This window comes from Exophiala oligosperma (assembly GCF_000835515.1).
Source record: "Exophiala oligosperma strain CBS 72588 unplaced genomic scaffold supercont1.27, whole genome shotgun sequence".
In the NCBI taxonomy this organism is placed as follows: domain Eukaryota; kingdom Fungi; phylum Ascomycota; class Eurotiomycetes; order Chaetothyriales; family Herpotrichiellaceae; genus Exophiala; species Exophiala oligosperma.
The window spans coordinates 20370-37163 of record NW_015622844.1 but is presented as its reverse complement, the minus strand read 5'-3'; the positions used below and the strand labels follow the sequence as shown (position 1 = coordinate 37163).

Below are 16794 nucleotides of genomic sequence, written 5' to 3'. Positions count from 1 at the left end.
GCACAAAATGTAGCCTATTCCTAACGTGAATTATTTTCTTAACGACACTGATCGCGAAATTCAGGCCCAACATAATTCAGTAATAAATAGTGCTTTTAACATGAAAAGAAAGTCCTCCTCACTGTTAACGCAGGCGCAACAATTAAAGACAATATTGCTGGCCAAACAAGCTGAACTAGATCGCCATATCACTCAGGATAGACGCCATTAGTCAGACCCTTAAAGTATCGCCAAAGGTATTCGGCAAAAGCTCTGACTATAAACTCATAAATTACGACAGTGTAGGAACGAGAACAGGCTACTACGCATCCGGAATCAAGAAGTGAGCAATGATTTAAAAGCTACGCATAAGGAATTAAAAAAGGTTAATCACTTACGATGTAATATCTATATGGTGGCGTTCAAAAATGCCGTGGTTCTATGCTATCACAGTGCCTACAGAGAATGTTTGGAATTATGGCTTGGACAAGGCAAAGATTGCCCTTAGTACAAACGAAGATTCTAAGAAGGCGATATTTAGGATATTTATCTTAGATCTAGCAATAAGATCTAGAACACTCGAGAGAATGATAATAATGAGATAAATACTATCTCGCTAAGTAGCGACAGTGAGTAGAATATTAGGTGCACACGGCCGCTAAGAAGAGAGAACAAGCCGACGTAACGCTATATATGAGCGAATGGAAGACCTATTAAATTCAATCTATATTCTCAACCGTAACACCTTCTCGCGACACCTTTTCTGTTTCAAGCCGTCCTTCCATTGCTGGTTTCAGTTCGCATTTAGAGATAACGAAGCTTGTCCTTCCCGTCAATACCGCTTTTAGGAGTCTACCGAGAAACAAAATGAGAGCATATGACGCATAGAGGACGATGATAACAGGACAAGCTTTTTCATAACACTTTGGTGTTACTTGCAATGGGGTTGCCAGATTCCAAAGCGAAGCAAGTCTTTAGTGACATAAATCTAGCAGTGTCAACTAGTTGCCGCTAGGACTTTCTCTAGTATATAGAATCCGAGACCTTCTGTAATTCGCAATGCGCAGACAACATCTGTGGCCGTGTTATCGAAGGTGTCGTACCCACGAAAATGCTCGTTAGGGCCTAAATAAAGAGGTTACTATAAAAGACGAGATCACCAAGAACTAGGAGATGTTGAATCCCACCTGTTGCTGGTGTACCGAGTTGACACGGACTTGACACGAGTGGACGCGAGGATGTGTAAGCATGATCTTAGCTTATCAGTACGGAGTGCAACCGTTTATGACGCGATAGCATACTAAACTGTCACGTGCCGTCTAAGTGCTCCTTCCATCACTGACCAGTTGCACAACCTAAACTCGCTTGTCGACAGGACTGATTGGCTAGTAATGATATAGGTGGTGTTGTCCGCCGCACAATTGTGCAAGGCTAAAGGCACACTAAGAGAACCGCATGCAAGAGCATCCATCCAAAGTACGCTTTTAAGCTGCAAGTAGTTTGTTGTGTATTTTTGGGCGATACCAAAAAAATACCACGTCTCTTGAGTCCGCGTCAGATCTTTTATGCAAGTCATTCTATTAGACTCAATTCTATTAAGGTCAGTAGTTTCTATACAAAAGAACAAAAAGTAATGGAGTCAGTTTTGTCTCTCCTAGAAAGATGAATAAACTCATGTTTGCTAATCGATGACAGCGAAAGCATCATTTATTACATTCATCAATGATGTTAGGCAGCCTTTCATGTTCCTATACTCTAGCTGTTAGACATAGCTAGTGCGCTCTAATGTGTGGAGTTTTATTAGAAACTAATAAGAATTCGTCTAGAGCATGGAAACCCTTGTAGCTGATGCTTGTCGACAATCGATAGTTAGACGAAAGCCACCAGCCAGGGTCATCGAACAGAAAACGACTTGAATCCCAAAGTCGACCTTGGCTTGGACATATTTCATGGTAACGCACTCAACGATAACTCTGTCAACACCAACTTTCAAGGTTATTCTCCTTCTAGGAGTTACTCTTCCTTTGTTTATGCTCTTCATGTGCATTGCATGAAAGCTAAGAAGCGAGGCATCATCCCAAGCCAGAATCAGAGTGGACCTACACTATGGCGATCTGCAGTTTATTACATCCACGAGTTTGATGTCCTCGGTCTGTCGTGTATATCCGCTGGTTTTGCTTTCTTCCTTCTCCCATTCAATCTTTACACTTAGCAAGCCAAAGGTTGGGGATCTGCTCTCATCATCTGCTTTCTCGTCATCGGAATCATATTGATTGCGGCTTTCGTAATATGGGAGAGATTGTTTGCCTGCGTCCGCCTTATTCCGTGGGCAATACTTCGAGATCGAACAGTCCTCGGTCCTTGTATCACTGGATTTGCGCTATTCATGGGCACTACTTGTTAGAATGGTTATTTTAGCTCCTTTCTTCAAATGGTCAATGGCCTTACCATAACCCAAGCAAGTTACCTTGTCCAAGGAGGCATTGTAGCACAAATTGTCATGAATCTCGTCGCTACGTCAATCATCTTATCCACGGACGTTATAAACTTGTCAGTCTCACTTCGGTTTCCCTTTGATTGTCCTTGGTACAGGTCTGATGATACATTTCCGTCAGCCTAATCAATATGTGGATTATGTGGCCATGAGTAACCATTTTGTCAATTTTGGATTCGGCATCTTGAAGCTCACGGTCGAGATTGGCATTCTGGCTGCTGCCTCTGTACAACAATACTTTGCCATTCGTATTGCTTTGCTGAATTTGTGTTGTGACATTGGCACTTCCGTTGGTTATAAGATCTCTTCTGCCATCTGGCAAGGCACAATGCCCGAGAAACTCGCGCTGGATCTCCCTTCTGAGAGCTAAGGAAATCTTACCATGATATACAGCGATATTACACAACAGCTATCTTATGAGTGGGGCTCACCTACCCGTTTGGAAGTCCAGAGATCCTACGGAGACACATGGCGATACTTCTTAATCGCTGGTGTCTCAACCTGGGTGCTGGGGTTGGTGGCGATTCTCGTGTGGAAAGACATGGATGTGAAGGGCATCAAACAGAACAAGGGTCATGTTGTATGAGTTTGGTTGACAGAACTCTGGCTCTTGGTCAAATCAGTGAATGAAAGCGAATGAGGGAGGATCGTGTTGATATCAAATGGGGGCGATGAGTGCCTTACCAGCGATAGGGTGTTCAACATACGATGCTCCTGATCAGCAATATACATTAACAACTACTCTTTGAGACGTAGGAGTTCAGTTTGAGTACAAAGAAAAGCAGGTCAACTACGAATGTCATTCATGATCGCTGTGTGGCGTCAGCCATGCTTGTACCAGGAAATTCGCCCACATTCACTGCCCCTGTGAGGACTATTGTCGATGTGGATCACTTACCCGGATGGCTTGAACCTCCGTTCTTCATGTACTTCCCAGGCTTCATGTCGAGGCGGAGGCCCGTTTTGGGGGCTTCAGGACAACGAACACGATCAGTGCCACCCCAAGCATGACGGCCGACCCGGTGACGTAGGCACTCTCGCGGCCGGCCCCCCAAAATAGCGTGCAGAAGAGTAGGGGCCCTAGTGCTCTGCCCAATTGGCCCCAGCTTCTCAAAGCTCCTAGGATCTCCCCTCGGTTGTCCTTTCCAGATTCAAAGCTTGCAAGACTGTTAAGACCGGTCACCACGGTAGAAGAGGTGATGGCGAGTAGTGCAGCGGCACAATACAATCCGACGGTGCTTTGGACCTGGGCTAGTAAAACAAAAGCCAGAGTGGCAGACACGACGCCAGACCGGACAACCACGAGCGGCGTCAGGCGCCGCACGACCGAGCCTTGGAGAACCGCGGCGATCAGACCGATAAAACCGAGGAGGCGTCCGTTAATCTTGGCTGGTGCTGGGTGTGTTGGGTACAGAATTGATGTGATCAAGAACGGGAGAGAGAACTCCATACCCGAAAATGCGAGAAGGAAGACAAGATGGATTAGGTTCAAGACATACGGGGGATTTGTATGGTTTTTCTTGGAGCCTTGCATCAAGTGGACCTGGACCTCGTCGGCCTGACGGTCTAAGACGGAGGATTTAATGGGTGCTGTCTCTGGGAGACAGAGGTAGAGATACAGTGTTTCTGCCACAATCAGGGCCAGCGAGCCTCCCGCCGCCGTCGCAAATGGATTGGCACTGAATGTGCTCACGCTCGCCAGCGTGGCCCCTAGGGCTGGTCCTAGGATGAAGGCCACACTGAAACAGACTCCCACAAGAGCCATGGTGGACGCTCGTTCCTCATGTGTGCTGATATCAGTGGCAATAGCCGTGGCCAGTTGGACGTTGCCCTCACTCAATCCACCCACGATTCGGCTAAGCAAAAATATCCGGAACTCGACAGCAAAGCACCATAGGGTGACGCTCACAACGTTGCCGCACATACACCAGAGCAGAACCCGCCTCCTACCGAACATGTCCGACGCGCGACCGATAATAGGGCTTGCAATTGCTTGAAGGAACGAGAAGAGCGACCCCAGCATTCCTCCGAGGAGAATTATGTCGTACTTCTCACTGATGGGCGCGGCGAAGGACTTCTTGTACTGGTTGAGGTAAGACAGGATGTGGCTAAGACCGGCCGATGGCGGTGCCGTCGACCCCTGGTAGAACTCCAGTAGCGAAGGAAAAAGAGGGAGGATGAACGTGAACGAGACCTGCTTCGCATAAATCACACCTCGTCCTTATTCTGTGACAGGTGACAAACCAAGTCCAGGAGCAAAGACATACAGAGCACACGGAGGATCCTCCGGCGGTGCTGTGCGGAAAGAGAAACAGTCATTTGAGCGCAGGCACACTTTTTCGTCCAGAAATTTGCAGAGTGTGGTAAAAGTTGGTTGCTGTTCTTTACGGCGGAGCAAGCGCTACCTGGGGACCACTGACCTCACAGCTTTTGTACAAGGTGAAGATTTGATTGCAAATCTGTTGGCGCCTCTGCTTCTTATCCTTTAGATCTGCCAATGAAGGTTTGATAAGGAAGCCTGCGGATTATTGATTTGACTCGCTGTGCGAAATACTTGGCACACCTTCGAGAAGGGTGAGCACATTTACAACGGAGTCGAGCAGATTTGCCAGGGACAACCAAGGCCCCACCATTTAGAGTTTATAGAATGTTGTACCGGTACGGACCTTGTGGATACCTACATAAGTATCTTTGTTTGTATGGAGTGGTGAGTGGCTCTAGAAGGGTTGTAAATGTGGTTAGGATCCTCGAGAACAATAGATCGTCCAAGCTGATCGGGTATTGACCTTCATGCCAAACAGAAGATCTGATTAAGCTCTACCACAAGAATGATGAGAAGATATACACGTATCTATATCGATGCCGTCCAAACAGCTCCCTCCGCACCGCTTCACTTGGCTGTGTGTATATATGTCACTTCATTAAACTGTATCTAGCTGCCGAAGCAGGCAAGAGGGGCAATTTTCCTGCAAATGGTTCAGTCACGTTCAATCTACTATCGAAGTTCAGGCTTGTACGATACCTGGAATTCATGCCCAACATGAGTTGGCGGCAATGCGGACAAGAAACGTAGAGAAAGATAGTCAATCTTTTGTCCTGGTGATGACGACGTGCAGAATGTGTGCACAGACTTGTTAGACTCTGCATGCTGGTATAGGCAAGAGAGACTTGTGAGCAAGTTTTCAGCTCCACCAGAAAGTCTCCTTGGTGTCGTGGATACACCTCTACCTCCCGAGATTCGGTACTGTGAGCAAGCTCCTATTACCATAGCCCTTTAGTATCTACCGAGCTCATGGCGACACGTTCTCAACTTGTTTACCTTTGTATAGATGAGTAACGGTACATGTATCTGGGGCGCTCGGCTCGAATGACGCCGCTCTGTTCGTGTACTCACTCCTCTCCAGAGGCGCTGAGTTCGATGTGCTCAGGAGGCCAACTTCTTCCGATTTCATCGAAACAATTCCTTGACCACTGACTATCGGTGATGGGGCATTTGATTTCATAAGGCACACGAGCAAAAATGAATCTGAGAAATCGAAAAGTTTATCTGGATGGCCAGCAATCGTTCCAAATAGTGTGATTATGCTCCCAAACGACAGGAAGTCTTCACGTAGTGGAAATTGATACAAAACATCTGTTCCGTCTCTGAATGACAGGCCAACCTCCGTCTCTTCACAAGGATCCGACCATCAAGAGATCTCTTTTCGATATCAGTGTGCTGGAATGAAACAAAACTGTCATTGTGCGAGCAAATGCCCAAGCCGCAAACGTTCAAGACGTATCTGGGATCTCATCGAACGACTAGATGACTTCGTCACCGAACGTTGCCGGAATTGCTTGCTGAGGACCCCGACAATCCTGAAAACAGGCGGCGCGGAAAGCCTACGAAAGCTTGCTGGACTTTGTGAAACTCCTCCCAGGCATGCAGAATGACGCAAGGTGGTTTAGTCGTTTGTTCCCAGCCCGACTCGTTACCAGGAAAATGCATCTATTTCAAGCTCGAACGAACAATCCCCTGCCATCTGCCTTCCGAGCCGGCCCACGACTGCTCGAACATGGTCACACATCTCCCCTGGCCCACAGCCCACCACGGCGACCTTGGACCATCCGAGGCTTGCCTCTACCTCGAGCAACCTGGCGATATCGAGTCTCTGCCCGATGCGGATTTCCTTCTCTCGGACTCGGTCTAGCGCAGTGCTCAGTGAGTCGACCATGCATTTGTCGCCTTCCTTGACACTGTAAAACAACTTGACATTTGGATGACACGAGAAGAATGGTAAAAGACCTGTGATACCCATGCCACCCCCAATGAGGAGAAGCCGGTCGCTTTGGAGGATTTTCTTGGTGGGAATAGTAGGATATGGCCCTTCGACGAAGGCTAGGAGATTTTTCTGTGCTCTCAGGGACCTGGTCATCCCGATCTTCTTTCTGACAAACAAGGTCAGACCCGAGTTTGTATAAAGTCCGCCGTTGTGGACTACTTTGTGGCCTACATTTGTTGCTGTCTTGTTCTCCAAATCTTCTTCGGCTTGCTCTGTCGTCTGGCTGCTGTGTGCACTGTTGCTGAGCACTGGAGTTGGGATTAAAGAAAATGGATGGTTCTCCCAAGGGCGTAGGGGGCTGAGGGTGGGAAAATAAATATATACGCAGTGTCCTGGTCCAGCCCAGCGGACTCCTGGGATATCAACGCGGGCAATAGTCGCGTTGATATCGGTCACTTGGGCACGCTGGATGCCAGCCTTCAACACGCGGGCCACACGAACCATCCGATCAAAGAACCAAACGGCAAACGTGGCATACAGCCACGTCGCATAGCCAAAGCATCCTTCATCATCGTACCAGACATGGTACCAGCAGGCGACCACGCAAATCACGGCCATGACAACATGAGTGATGAGGAACAGCTCATAGGCTCGTTGACGCAGAATGAGCACACTTGTGAGCACGATGATGACCGCAGCAACTGACCCAACACAGCCCCAGATCCACAATGGCGTTCCCACCGTCGATACATAATATCCGTCATTCTGATACAAGACCAACGAAATGATTGAGTGCAAAAGAGTTTGCAGGAGGAAAAGTCGGGCCAGCCAACGATGTAGAAGCATGTAGGTTTCGTGAGACCAGTTAGTCAGCCACAGCAGAATGTTGTTCCGACTCGAGAAGAGGAACAACACGGGCATTTGACAGAAGGCTAGAGCACCAGTGCGCCACATTAGGTAAGCCATGAGCTCTTGGTAATGATTTTTGTACCATTGAAATTCTTCGTGGGGCCAGAGTGTCTTGTAGCCGACCGCAAGGAATATAATATTCAGAAGGAACAGCACCGCAATATAAAGACTTTGGCCCACAGTAGGCGCATTACCGAGTAAAAACGGGAGGGGTCGATTGTGGTAGGTCCCCACTATGCTTGGATAGATCCAGGGCTTCAGTCGTTCAAGTGCGCCAGTCATGAAAGGAAGGTAGTCTAGCCATGTCAGGACCAGAGGCAACGCGAACGCTGCTAGCAAGAGGCTCAGGCTATGGTTCTCAGAGGTCAGCATGCGCAAAGATCGGTCGGGGAAGTTGGGAGTGGTGGGAACATGGAAAGCAATATGGAATTAAATGACCTACCCAAAATATGATTCCAGAGCCGTTTCGCGAAAGAAGTATATGAGGGTATCTTGAGTGATGCGCCAGGTGTGATAGGATGTGAGCATTGTCATATTCAACACCATGTCCATGTCCATTGTCATCATGGTCGGTGGCTCCGTGATATTGGCCAAAACTTCGCCATAACTCCATTTTGGAACAACACTGCTATCTCCCGTGAGAGCTGTCTCCCAGAACTTCTCGATCCTTGAAGCCCGAACGTTGTCAGGACAGTATAGATGTATACACCATGCTACGGAGCTCAAGAACGGAAAGTCAGAGGATCGACACACAGCGAGGTTGTGCGCAGCATCGCCGGCGGTCGTGTGGCCTCCTGGACTTATAGTTGCGGAGCATTGTAGCTTGAAGGGGGAGAAGGACCGGAAGCAGCCATGAGCACAGTAGGGATCGTAAAACGTAAATCCGTCAAGGCCGGCAAGACCAGTACGAGTGATAGGGATTGGACCGATTGCAATCGCGGAGGACAAGATCCCCAAGAGGCATAACAATGAGAACTTCATAATTATGACCCTAGTCTTGGATGGTCGGACAGAAAACGATTTGCGATGGAAACGTAGGTTTGAAGGCAATAGGCCACTTTATACTGAGGGCATGAATATCGTTTGAATACACTTGAGATTCTGGCTCTTCCGGGCTGACTGTAACGAATTTAAGCATTGGAAAACATTGGCGGGCAAGCAGAAGGCTAGCTAACCGTGCATACCTCCCCTCTCGCACGGAAAATTGCTCAACTTTCTAAGCGAGACGAAAAACAAACACTGCACGATTCAGAATGGCCTAGGCATGAGAGCCTGGAATCACTGGAGGAGACAAACGGAAAAGACCATTGGCGAGACTTCAAAAGCAAAACGAACGGGTGTGATAAGCTACCTGACTGCATGACCCTGCTCCATGCCCAGATCCAGACGCCTGGATTGTCTGTCAAACCTGGGACGGATCTTCGCAACTCCACTAAGACGCTCCAGCAAACACAGTGTTATTCTTTTATAAGCCGGTAGAGACAAGGATACGAGTACTCTCCTTCCAAATGAGAGCAGTCATGCATGCGGCCTCCGCACAGGAAGTGGATAAGCCGAAGATGAGCAAGTTTTGTGAGCAAGTTTTGCAGCCACATCACAGTAGAATACCACTGTGTCGGACCCTTGCTTTGGGACGAATCAGTCTAGACGAAGACTGCTTAATGGAACTCATGTGGTTTATGCTGCGTATTGTAAGTCTCGAATCACCGTACGGTACTAGTAAAGCCATTTGCGGTATTTCAGAAAGAAGTTATGGCATACGAGAACTTATCGTGGTTGAACGTAGTTTGAGTGGGCCATGTTGGCAACGTAGTTACACTCTCCTTAGCTAAAAGACAAATCGAAACGTCTCCTGGTTGGACTTCGTTTTGCTGAAAGTAGCTGGCCAGCAGCGACTTTCAGGATTGTTCAAATTGAGATTGTACATTGACTCTGATCCGCATGAACACCCCAGCTTGGTAGAATTGAGTTGATCTCTCCGCCGCGCCTGCAGCTCAATTCCCAGGACAGCATCATCGTATTCGAACACAATCAAGCCTTTCAATTCATGGATGCAATGCAACAGGCTCGCATTAGATATCAGCAACATCAATGAGCAGCTGAGTTCGCTATAAAATGTCCAAATACTACGCTGCCTAAAAATACCCCGGCAAGGACCGACAGAAAATATCCCACGTTCATAGTCATCACGGCAATCATCCTGTAGCAATATTAGTACATATGATTTACCCTTAGCGTGGGATTCGCTCACAGCAAGTAGCTCAATCCGGCAAGTATAACATCAACCATAGCTATCATCACGGCCTCGTTGGCTCTCCATGGTCTCGAGATGGGCTTTGCATCGGTGAGGGGTTGGCTGCTCACTCCACCATATTGTCGGTGTTTTGCCAAGGCAAGGAAGTCATAGAACCGTACTCGGACTGCTAGTAAGGCTCGGAAGATAGCTGCGAAAGCGATCAGGAAGATGCAGGTTCCTGCGTACTGGCCAGTGGTGTCTGGTGTCCAAGCCCATGAATAGAGAGGCGTGCTTGAAGAGGTAAAGAACACCATGGCCATTGAATCCATACCCATCATGGAAGACGACGACATGGGCATCGAGCTACCCGTTGAGCTTGCCATCGACATTCCACTCATGGTAGAAGTTGGAGATCCAGTTGTGGACATGGTAATGGACATGGTCGTACTCATATCCATGTTGCTCATCGACATTGAACCGCTATCCATGGGGCGGGCACACAGCTAGTCCTGTACACGATAATAAAAAGTCGACTGCGCAAAACAGCTTTGATTAGTAAAGACTGAAGAACAACGCTGGTACTTTTGAGATTTCGTGTATGTTTAGTGTAGATTAGAAGGTGGGCAGAGGGATCATGGATTTTGTGGCCTCGCAACGACATTTATGCAGTGCATCCAGTAAGCAGGCTTGCGGCTTGGTGACGGAGAATGTTGCGCCCCAACCGAGAGCAAATTTTCGCCAAACCTTAGTGTATTCTGGAATTCAGCACTATTGGCCGTCTCGCAATGTGAGCACATTTTCCTCACACGCCACTGAGGAAGAGTGGGTTACTCTGCGGACCCTGGTGCTTGTAGTATTCGGCTCTACATCCAACGTGGTTTCGGCGGTTCCACATTTTCCATGGGTGCAGGCGAGAACGATTGGGGCATTTTAAAGCCTCTCAAGCCAGGGCGTATCATGAGCTTCAGCCGCCCAAGTAAAGCTTGACTTTTTGTTCTTCTACTTCATGCTGAGTTCACTTTCTTACAGGGCTTGATATCGACATCAGTGCAACTTGAGCATCTCAGCGCAAATGGCAAGTTGGCTCTCACAACCCGTGGAGTTACATGGCAGTCGCGCATTCACATGCGACGGATTCACACCAGAGCAATGTGATTATTATAAAGAACGTTGGCATTTCTGGTAAGTTTAAGGAATGCATGACTTCTCTTTCGATAAGAGAGCTTGTGCGAGACGCTCACCAGCCTTCCCAATCTAGGTACATTGCCGACCATGTCTATGCTCTGCCAACAGTTGCATTTTTCATGTGCTCCATTGGAATCTTCATCATCGGCCATGTTCTGTCACGCGTCTTGGGAACCAATGTTGATCGAGGCCCGTCGTTGTTACGAAGAGCCACTGCTGTGATCCGATACCTCTCTTATCGCGGCTTCCACGTGGCATCGCTGCGATGGAATTCCGCCCCAATTGGACTTCTGCTGCTGGCTCTAGTTGGCGTCATCTTCTTCTTTTGTAAGCGGTCAATTGTTCTGCCTGTGGCAATCTGAACTTACTAACATCCTGTTGCAGGTATGGACCTTGCTCCCAGACCCTACTACTGGTCTAGCCTGGACTTTGGCGGTTCTCCACCGCTGGGTACTCGGTCTGGCTGGATGGCTTTGGCATGCATGCCCTTTGTCTTGTACGTTCGCAGGAAGTTCCTACAAGGCAAATCTTGTCTCTGCTGACAACTCGATCGATAGTGCAACCGCGACCAAAGCGAACTGGATCACTCTTCTCACCGGGGTTTCGCATGAAAAGCTCCAGGTGCTCCATCGGTGGACAGCGTACGCTTTTTTCATCCTAGCACTGATGCACACGTTTCCCTTCATTGTATACCATATCAGATTCCACGATATGGTGATGCAATTCACCATGGGCAATATTTTCTACTGGACTGGCATTGTCGCCCTGATCTTTCAGGCATGGCTCACGATTGCCTCTTTTGGGCCACTGCGGTAAGGATTTTCACGCAACAAAGAAGTCTTTGAGGGTATCACGTTGCTGACTGGAAGTCAGCGAGGTCGGTTATGAGTTTTTCAAGGCCTCCCATTTCTTCTCAGTTGTGGTGTTCGTCGTAATCTTCTTCTTTCACTGCGACTTTACACTAACGTCATGGTGTGTACCTCCGCACAGAAACTTGAGTATGTGCAGCATTAATTGTTTCATAGGGACTATTTCATCGCAACAGCTGCAGTTTATGTACCGTGTTTTATCTTCTCATGGATCAGGACCTGCTTCGAGCATGGCTGCAGCCAAAAGGCACGGGTTTTTGTGGAAGAAAACGATTTCACTCGCATCGCTATCCCGGCAACCTTTGACTGGGTCCCTGGGCAGCATTGTTTCCTCCGATTCCGTGGATTTGGTCTTCAGGCCCTCACCTCTCATCCGTTCACGATATGCTCTCTACCATCAGATTCAGCAGACCAGCCTTCTAGCTTAACTTTCTACATACGCCACCGGAGGGGGTTGACTGCTCACTTACACGATCGTGCTCTGGAACAACCTGGTGTAACAACCCCTGTCCTTGTTGATGGACCATATGGTGGTATCGACCTCCACAAGTACTTCGGCAGTGACCGTCTCCTAGTCATCGCCGGAGGCTCAGGAGCTGGGTGGACTTTGCCTTTTATTGAGCTATTCGTGAGATCTCGGGTGTCATCGGCTGAGAGTAACGCCAAGCCTCAGGAAGAATCACCAAGTAACGCTGGCCGTGTGTGCCGTCGTACAAACAGGCCTTCATCGCTACGAGTGATCTTGGCTACCCGGGACAGTGCTACACGCTTATGGTTCCACAAGACCGTTAGGGATTTGCTATCTAAGCATCCATCGCCTGATACAAACTCTGACATTGATGTACAAGTCTACCTAACTGGGGAGGCGCAGGCTCTGGCAAACTCACAGGACATTCCTAAAGATGTCGAGAAGGACGCCTCTTCCCCAGAAGAACAGAATCGTACAGTGAAGGGCAACGAGGCCCTAGGCCCGACCAGTAAGATCGGAGACTTTGGTGAGGAATTCCACGGCCGGCCCCCGTTGCCTGCCATGGTCGGCGACATGGCCGCTACGGCGAGAAAGACTGGGCAATCTCTAGGCGTCTTCGTCTGCGGGCCTAATACGATGCAAAACGATGTTCGAAATGTGGCTGCAAAGGCAAACTTGGAGATTGCGAAGAAGCCAACGTCCGGAGGAGTGTATCTTCATCTCGAGCATTTCTCATGGGCTTGAGAACAGACCTAGAAGCTCGAGGTCCTTCAAAATCCTGAAGCGGAAGACCTATGTAGCAACGGCCTTGCTTTCAGCATTTCATATCCTGGACTTAGGAAAGGCTGTAACCTAGTGTAGCTCTTTGCAAACAATATGCTCAAATTCCACATCAGCTGTTACGCCGGCCCGTGTAATGATAGACTCTGGTTTTCAAAGGCCTTCCCGCAGCATATCTCATGTCATACTTCGTCTTGTCCTTTTTGTTTCCAGACATTGAGGAGATCACACCCAGCTCGCGGATGAAGGGGCGTGACATTCCTCGCGACATGGACCTCTCGATTTTCATTCCAGGGGTTTCTAATTCCTCTGATGTCTTCGAAAGGGATCGCCGTTGACGACATCCATTTAATATCACATGGACTTCCAAATTGCGCGAGCTTGGAGAGTAAGGTTGCTCGATCTAGTGGCTCATCGTCATGGACGAACAAGGTATCAAGAGCCTGGTGAGATACCGAGTCATTCCCTTCGGATGCCACTTGATGGTTAGAGTTCGAGGTCATTCTGGACGGAAGGGCAGGCTTTCCTTCGGACCCCGGCCTTTTGCCAGCCTCGACAGCAGGGCTAAGCCTTTCAGATGTCCAGACAACCAGTTTCCTGCTGACGTGGAATACAACGGTCCCTTGGGAGACAGGTGGGCTCGGAATGATCTTGTCGTGAGCGGTTACCGAGTATGCACGGCGTCTTTCGGCCTGAGGTGGATTTCTGCCTCGGTCGACGGCAACGCAGTACCCCTCGGGTTCACAGGCGATCTCGGATTTCATGACGGCATAACCGAAGAATGAGCCAGACCCAGTGACCGAAAAGATCAGGTATACTTTTCCCGCCGTCTGCGAGCATATGTGTGAGCAGCATCTCTTCGCGGATCTTCATGCAACCTACCTGGAATGCTGCGTTCAAACGGTGGGCATGTCGACGAGGGATATACCATCGATTGGTCTCTAGACTATGGTACATAACCTCTAAAGAGAAGCTCTTGATGATGAAATATTTGTTCACTCTGAGTTCAGAGCACACAAACTCTGGAAAATGGGAGAGCTCCCGATCTAGTCTTCGTGTATCATTTTCGTGCTGGAGAATCGCGGGTCTTGTTCCGGGGCGATGTGCCAGGCCGTAGCTGATCTTGAGAGATCTTGATGTTGAAGCAGTCCGCAGGCGGCAATCAAGCCGCCGCCCTTGGAATACCGTCGACGCCGCACGTTCAATGGCTTCGATGCGATCTCTTTCGCTGTGGAAATTTACAAACGCATAATTGCTCTCCGGACTGTAGGAGATACTTGTTAAATTCTGAGTGGTTGGTCGAGAAAAGAAGTCTCTTATGCTCAAGATGTCGGCGGACGACGGAATATTGCCCACCCACAGGCTGTATTCTGAGGCTGGTCTTGGTGAAAAAGCGGGACCGCTGCGTGCTGTATCCTCATCCCATGTCCGTGAAGCGCTGCCATGGGTTGCTCCCACTGGCTTGATGGATTTCGACCTTCTCATAGTCGTCTTTGAAGTTGCTTGCAAAGCGTTTTTCCACAGGTGGATTATGTTGGCAGTGAGAGCAGGGGCTTTTGGGAGACAGTTTTGCTGTACTCTAAACTTCGCATTCCATGCTTTTACTCGTACCGCTGCCCTTTGTGGGATGCGGGGCCGAGATTCAATGCAGAGACAGACCAGAATCTATCGAGGCACCAGGAAACATGCTCAAGAGCATGTTGAGCATGTCTCCCCACCCTGAAATGACATGGCCCATGTCCCAATGAGCAGATAAAATCGATCGATAGGGGTACTGACCCTGTCAGTGGACTCACGACCAATAAATTAAATTTTGATGCCACCGTCAGCCTGGAACGCCTGCGCCAGTGGCTCTAGGCTTCTCCCACCAACTCGATTTTGTACAGTACAGTATATCGTGGGGTTCCGTTATTATCATTGGCGTTCGCTGGCCCCTGTCAAGCAGACGAAGCCCAATACAAGCGAAATCCATGTGTCTTGCTTTCTACAGTCTCCGGATATCATGACACGCTAAATGTATTTTCCATTACGCACTCCAAAGCAAGCCTTCGAGTCATCTTGTGATGGTATCTCTTCTGAGCTTCTCATCTATTGAACGTGAGGTAGCTTCTTGTTTGATCAGACAGAAAGCTCTTTTCCAGCAGAGCCGTCTCAGGAGTAGACTTCCCACACCGTCTGCCGACCATTCCAGCTCTGGCTCTGACCCAATGGCAACCTAAATACATGAAGAATAGTCCTATCGCAGCAACCGTAGCCAAAACGAGCCTCATGATGGCTCCCTCGAATTGCGAGTGCATTTCATCATTCTTGATCGCTTCGTAAGTAGAAGTTGGGAATACAAGATCTGAAGTATATGAAGCGCCAGGGAATAATATACCATCATCAACATGTCTCGAACCATCCGACACATTTTGTGGGTTGAGGACCCTGCGTATTGGTTAGAATCTTCAATCCTCATTCGTAGCAACAACGAGTCGAGTGACGAGCCTTACCCGAAAATAGTGTAGATAACGCCCCCCTCGAAAATCCAGTGATTTGATCCGACCACTTTAACATTGTTGATAAAAGTATTCTGACCATCTGCAGAGACAGAGACCTGCCCTCCTTCCAGCGTAGAATATATCCCAGGTCGAGGACCATTTGCGTCCGTAAGAACGATTTGGTCTACAACGTGATATGAAAGGATTTCGCGAAGTTCATGGGCTGACCACTGGTTCACTAAATTCCCAATCTGTCGAAAAGCATGATAGATAGGAAGGAATACGGTGACGTTCCGAAGCCGATCAATTGGAACTAGTTGCGCAGAGTCGTGCTGCGTTAAGATGGAGCCGACGAACGGCGAGGGACCGAACATGGGACTTTTGGTGTAAGAATGACTGAAATTTAAGGGTAGTGTCAACATTCTATCGAGGATATGAATGGCTCCATTCTTGCATGGGATCACAGCCCCAATTGTTTGCGACGGCCTTTCGAGATCTGACCACAATGTTGTGACGTTGGACCATGCCGAGGCCCTTGCAATGAGGAGATTTCCCCCTTCAACCTTGCTTCCTTTCACCCGCGGGAGGAAAGTCGAAAGGTAGAAGTTCCTGCCAGGTGAGAAGCGTAGGTGGGCATCTTTCACAACGTGATGAGAGAGGATTGTGAGTTTGAGTTCGTCTGAGCCCTCGACAGTCCAACTTGGCGACTGTTCAAATGCTTCATTGCGTGGCGCAAAGAGAGTGATTTCTTCCTCTTCAAGCCACGAGGCTAACTCGTGAGACTTGGAGATGTATTCGGCCAGAGATGAGAGTTCTGGAACAGCCTTGATGGTGTCAATGATGGTGTCTTGCGCCACGCACAGCAAGCTGTTCAATATGAACACGGCCCAGTGCCACCTCCTCATCCTCTCGTGTAGTAGTTGAAGAATAATACGAGAAAGCTCAGGTTTTCGATCACCGGATGAAGGCAGGAAGGAGAAGTAGGAGCATTGGCAAGCAGCAACCTCTACTTACTTCACTCAATCAACTAAGAAAAGAAAAATTGAAAATGCCTCCTATATCAAATGCGTTCGGCTGCCGGTTGGATGAAGCCCAACTAGAGTAAGACTTAAGCAGTACATATACATAACT

At 48.6% G+C, this 16794-nt stretch overlaps 6 protein-coding genes across 7 annotated transcripts; 2 read left to right on the top strand and 4 right to left on the bottom strand.

Moving 5' to 3' along the window:
• Positions 1–1959: 1959 nt before the first annotated feature.
• PV06_11323 (uncharacterized protein) lies at positions 1960–4923 on the bottom strand. Its single transcript, XM_016412974.1, has 6 exons — positions 3372–4923; positions 3158–3285; positions 2631–3082; positions 2541–2573; positions 2428–2485; positions 1960–2375 (listed from the first exon to the last, which is right to left on the bottom strand). The coding sequence occupies exon 1, from the start codon at positions 4494–4496 to the stop codon at positions 3414–3416; it is 1083 nt and encodes a 360-aa protein (XP_016256649.1). The 5' UTR covers positions 4497–4923; the 3' UTR covers positions 1960–2375; positions 2428–2485; positions 2541–2573; positions 2631–3082; positions 3158–3285; positions 3372–3413.
• PV06_11324 (uncharacterized protein) lies at positions 2622–2843 on the top strand (the record flags this gene model as incomplete). The annotated part of the gene is made up of 1 exon (XM_016412975.1): positions 2622–2843. The coding sequence occupies one exon, from the start codon at positions 2622–2624 to the stop codon at positions 2841–2843; it is 222 nt and encodes a 73-aa protein (XP_016256650.1).
• Positions 4924–5970: 1047 nt separating the features above from the next.
• PV06_11322 (uncharacterized protein) lies at positions 5971–8764 on the bottom strand. Its single transcript, XM_016412973.1, has 2 exons — positions 8087–8764; positions 5971–7993 (listed from the first exon to the last, which is right to left on the bottom strand). The coding sequence occupies exons 1-2, from the start codon at positions 8623–8625 to the stop codon at positions 6445–6447; spliced, it is 2088 nt and encodes a 695-aa protein (XP_016256648.1). The 5' UTR covers positions 8626–8764; the 3' UTR covers positions 5971–6444.
• Positions 8765–9416: 652 nt separating this feature from the next.
• PV06_11321 (uncharacterized protein) lies at positions 9417–10498 on the bottom strand. Its single transcript, XM_016412972.1, has 2 exons — positions 9896–10498; positions 9417–9844 (listed from the first exon to the last, which is right to left on the bottom strand). The coding sequence occupies exons 1-2, from the start codon at positions 10366–10368 to the stop codon at positions 9733–9735; spliced, it is 585 nt and encodes a 194-aa protein (XP_016256647.1). The 5' UTR covers positions 10369–10498; the 3' UTR covers positions 9417–9732.
• Positions 10499–10862: 364 nt separating this feature from the next.
• PV06_11320 lies at positions 10863–13352 on the top strand. 2 transcript variants are annotated; one of them, XM_016412971.1, is made up of 6 exons: positions 10863–11062; positions 11139–11392; positions 11450–11561; positions 11623–11877; positions 11939–12037; positions 12091–13352. In XM_016412971.1, exons 1-6 carry the CDS (start codon positions 10953–10955, stop codon positions 13145–13147), a joined length of 1887 nt encoding a protein of 628 aa, XP_016256646.1. In that variant the 5' UTR covers positions 10863–10952; the 3' UTR covers positions 13148–13352. The 2 variants fall into 2 exon arrangements, with proteins under 2 accessions (XP_016256646.1, XP_016256645.1); XM_016412970.1 differs by having other exon boundaries at positions 10863–11392.
• A 1856-nt stretch (positions 13353–15208) lies between these two features.
• PV06_11319 (uncharacterized protein) lies at positions 15209–16738 on the bottom strand. The gene is made up of 2 exons (XM_016412969.1): positions 15676–16738; positions 15209–15610 (listed from the first exon to the last, which is right to left on the bottom strand). Exons 1-2 carry the CDS (start codon positions 16566–16568, stop codon positions 15268–15270), a joined length of 1236 nt encoding a protein of 411 aa, XP_016256644.1. The 5' UTR covers positions 16569–16738; the 3' UTR covers positions 15209–15267.
• Positions 16739–16794: the final 56 nt, after the last annotated feature.